General features: G+C 36.4%; 1 protein-coding gene across 6 annotated transcripts; it reads left to right on the top strand.

Moving 5' to 3' along the window:
- Positions 1-426: 426 nt before the first annotated feature.
- Positions 427-3,929, top strand: LOC111373220. Of its 6 annotated transcripts, none has more exons than XR_002698918.1 (5): positions 429-934; positions 1,848-2,060; positions 2,276-2,413; positions 2,703-3,437; positions 3,516-3,929. XR_002698918.1 is itself a non-coding variant. In XM_022995727.1 (5 exons), the coding sequence occupies exons 3-5, from the start codon at positions 2,384-2,386 to the stop codon at positions 3,082-3,084; spliced, it is 279 nt and encodes a 92-aa protein (XP_022851495.1). In that variant the 5' UTR covers positions 429-934; positions 1,848-2,060; positions 2,276-2,383; the 3' UTR covers positions 3,085-3,929. The 6 variants fall into 6 exon arrangements, 4 of the variants coding, with proteins under 4 accessions (XP_022851493.1, XP_022851495.1, XP_022851494.1 ...); XM_022995727.1 differs by having other exon boundaries at positions 2,703-2,901; positions 3,035-3,929; XM_022995726.1 differs by having other exon boundaries at positions 2,703-3,120; positions 3,215-3,929.
- Positions 3,930-4,071: the final 142 nt, after the last annotated feature.

Genomic DNA, 4,071 nt, shown 5'->3' with positions numbered 1-4,071 from the left:
TGCTTGAATGTTGCTAAAGAGGTTTATAGCAACGTTCTCATAAGTGTATGTTGCCATTGGTGTTAAAAATTGAGTTTTGGCAACGATTTTTAAATGCATGTTGCGAAAAGTCAGTTTTCGCAACATTCGTTGAACGTTGCCGAAAAAATATTTTCACAACGTTCAATGAACGTTGCTAAAAGCTTTTTGGCAATGTTTATTGAACGTTGCAAAAAGTCACTTTTCGCAACGTTCAAATGTATTTTTTTTGCAACGTGCATTTGAACGTTGCGAAATGTCTATTTTTTGCAAACGTACATAACAATGTTGTTAAAGGTCACTTTTGGCAAAGTTTAATGAACGTTGCGAAAAGATTTTTTTTGCAACGTACATTGAACGTTGCAAAATATTTCTTTTTTGCAATGTATATAGGAACGTTGCTAAAGATCACTTTCTGCAACAATTAACGAACCTTGTTAAAAACAATCCCACAACAACAAAAGAAAACCTCCTCAAAATCAAATCATAAGCCCTAATTTTTCAATCTCTCATCTCCGGCTCCATCTTCTCTCGTCTCCCTCCTGATCCATTCACTTCCATCTTTCCCATTGGCAAGCTCGGTGGTGCAAGAGGTCATTGGGCATCGCATCCAGGACATTGACCAGGCAATCGTTGGCTATGTCATCAACGTCCTCGCCAACGAGGACTTCGATTTCGGCGTCGACGACGAGGGAGCCTTTGAAGCTCTCGCAATACTTCCTTCCCTTTCCCATAATAGAGCCAAAATAATCCAAACCCTAAACCGATTCATTCACCTCACACCGTCGGAATTTATAGTTGTCGTTGGGAGCAGCCAGTCTTGAGTCGCAGGTGGACAACAATGGTGGCTGCTGTAACTACTTCTTATTTCCTTCTCACTGCTGACTATGGTACTGAACCAAATGGTTTTGACCAAGTAAGTGCGTTCGTATGAACACGTGTTCTAGATTAATTTAAATTTCTTGATGGGTTTTCCTTTGTTTTTTGTCTTCTTTATACACATCTGTTAGTGAACTTAAATTCGTTAATGTCTTGTTGTGCCTTAGTTTATTGTGTTTCTCTTTGCGGGCGCGCAGTTGGGAAACCGCATTTAATCGGATATCGAGACTTGGGTTCCATTTTCATGGTTTGTTTTAATTTTTACGCGAAAAGGGATTTTACGCTTGAACACCCAACTCAAACTTATGAATCGTCAGTGATATAGGGAAGAAATTTGAGGCTAATATCTCTCACGGTCTTCATTATGTTTAAGTTAATTGAAAACGGGGCAATAAAGTTTCATTAGAAGTAAAAATCAGTTTGATTTGTGTTCTTGTTAATTAAAGTCATTTAGAAGAATCCTTAGGCCACAAAATGGCAATAAAAATCTTTCTGAATTTCTAGTGCACAAATCAAATTCATGGGATGGTATGATTTCTAAAGATGCCAAGGGCAGAGGGTCGGTAGAGATAGATGAGGATGTGTGCTCAAGCTCCACTTTCTTCGTGTGTCCAAAATTTTGTTAGGAGATTTCCAATTGCTAAAGAAATTGAGTATTTTATCGCTTTTTATGTTTGCTTATTGAACAGGTACTAGTCAATTTATTTCTAAATTTTTTTGTTGCTAAATAGGGCAGCGAATTTATTGACCAAACAGTTAACAAATTGGGCTTGGGTGATATACCGATATTAATTGGCCAATAGTTTCATTAGCTGACCTTTTAATGCTACCACTGAACTGATTTTGAATTCTGTGTTCATTTTTTGTCCAATTGAACCATTATGAATAGAATTTTAACTTTCATCACCGAATTTTATGTTTTGCCTATTTACGGGGTAATTTTTGCATAGATATCGATCTCTCTGCTAGTCGACCTGGGGAACGGTCCATCCATAGAGTTTTTGTGGACCAAGGAGGTAGCCATTACATTGCTGTAGTAGTCGGCAATGGAACTTCTGACACGTTTTACACGCATGCAAAGTGGACCAAGCCTCGTGTATTGAGCAAACTGAAAGGCCTTGTAGTGAATGTTGTTGCCTAGAATAGGCAACATATAACAGAAGGTGAACTTGAGTGTTGCTTAATGTCTCCGTGCATGATTCGCATTCATATGTCAAAATTTGAGCAAAATAAGTGTATTTACTATTGTTTTGCAGCTTCCACAAGGGAAGTCATTCTTGGTACTAACAATGGCCAACTTCATTAAATTGCTGTCAAATAGGTTATAGTTCTCATCAAAATAATGTTGTTGCTAATCAAATTTCTGGTTCTATTGCAGATCAAACTCAAGGCAATGTTGGAGATTTTTTGCAAACATTGAATCAGAAGCAATACCAGCATTTAATGAGTATGCTTAGCACACATCTCACTACTGCTAAGATAGAAGATGAAGGAACTAATTCAGGCCATGTGTCAGGTACATGCCTATCAATCTATGTTAATTCGATGTTGAGTTCTCCTAAACATGGGGTGTTGGATTCGGGATGTTTTCAGACTTTGAGGAAAGTGCATAATGCCTATATTACACTTCCTAATCATACTAGAATTTCTGTACATTTTGCTGGAAGAGTTAAACTCACTAATGACTTAATACTTGAAGATGTGCTATTTGTACTAGAGTTCAAGTTTAATCTCTTATCCATTAGTGCTTTGACCAGAAATTCTTCTGTAAGCATAAGATTTTTTGCTAAATACTATGATTTCAGGACTTAAACAGCTCGAAGATGATTGGGAGGGGTAAGAGAGTTGATGGTCTTGATATCATTAACACAGCACTTGGTGCATTGAAGGGTTGTAATGTTCGAGAATCTATCTGTAATTCTACTTACAATGTAGTGAATAATTCTCGCATTTGGCATAGTAGATTTGGGCATTTGTCCTTTAAAAGATTGGAGCACCTGAAAGGTCAATTACATTTTAAGACTGATAAAAGAATGGATGATGTTCCATGTTTTGTATCTCCACTTGCCAAACAAAGAAGATTGTCATTTGTTTCACATAATCATCTATCATCTAATGTTTTTGATCTGGTTCATAGGGGCATATGGGATTCTTATAGTTCCCCAACACGTAATGGCCACAGACTGAAACTGAGATTGACTATGAACCTTTCTTATGAAACTAGTGGTGATATCCTTCTTTTTTACATATAAATATGTTTTTTTTCCCTCATGTTATATTATTTCCTTATTCCTCTACAAGTGTTCTTTCCTTACAGATTGACAAAGAGTACATGTCACCTCATTTCATTATGAATAAGCATAAATCTCTGGCGAAGTTTGAAAATGCTAGAGTTCTTGTGACTGCTCAAAAGATATCAACTGTGAAAGATATTGTGCCTTTGTTGGAAAAGACCACCCAACTGAGTGTTCCTCTACTCATTATTGCTGAAAAAATTTCAAGCCAAGTGCTGGAGACTCTTGTTGTCAACAAAATGCAAGGTACAATTAATGTTTCTATGATAAAATGTCTAGGAGTTTTCTGATGAATCAGTTGAATCAAAGAGAGATGGCCATTAGACAGATATGCTGGTCAGACTCGCCATTAGACAGATATGCTGGTCAGACTCCTGTATTTTATGGATTAGCAGAAATTAGCCTCACTCTCTCTTCAGCAAAATTAGTGATGTTAAGGATATGGTGTTTGTCTCTAGCCATCTACTTAGCTGATGATGTTTGACATCTCTACATGGTTCAAGTCGTCAAAAATATGGGATGGTATAGCTTACATTCGCAGGCGAAGAGAGGTAGAGTCTACAGATGTTTGATATGGTGTTTGTCTCTAGCCATCTACTTAGCTTACAAGTTGTAAATTATCTTCTTTTATACAATAATTTTCTGTTGTTTAAGAAGAGTGTAAGATAATGTTTATTTGATGGGCATTATGTAAATCAAAATTTTTCTTCGATTTATTATAATGATGTGTTTTGACTATTTGGTATGGAGTAATAAAATTAGAGTAAATTTAACCAATAATCACTGAACTTTACACCTGATTACTACTTGCTCACTCATCTTTCATATATTACTGAATGCTCACTCATCTTTTCATATAATTACTCATTCATCACTCGTC

This window comes from Olea europaea, unplaced genomic scaffold (genome assembly GCF_002742605.1).
Source record: "Olea europaea var. sylvestris unplaced genomic scaffold, O_europaea_v1 scaffold10844, whole genome shotgun sequence".
Taxonomy (NCBI): Eukaryota; Viridiplantae; Streptophyta; class Magnoliopsida; order Lamiales; family Oleaceae; genus Olea; species Olea europaea.
The sequence above is the reverse complement of the archived record's forward strand: the minus strand, read 5'-3'. Positions and strand labels throughout refer to the sequence as shown.

What these genes read in the sequence shown, in the direction of transcription:
- LOC111373220 (XM_022995725.1), top strand. Translation starts at nt 2,384, where the DNA reads ATGAAGGAACTAATTCAGGCCATGTGTCAG. An exon ending in TAATTCAGGCCATGTGTCAG is followed by an intron (nt 2,414 to 2,702) that starts GTACATGCCTAT and finishes CTATGATTTCAG; the next exon opens with GACTTAAACAGCTCGAAGAT.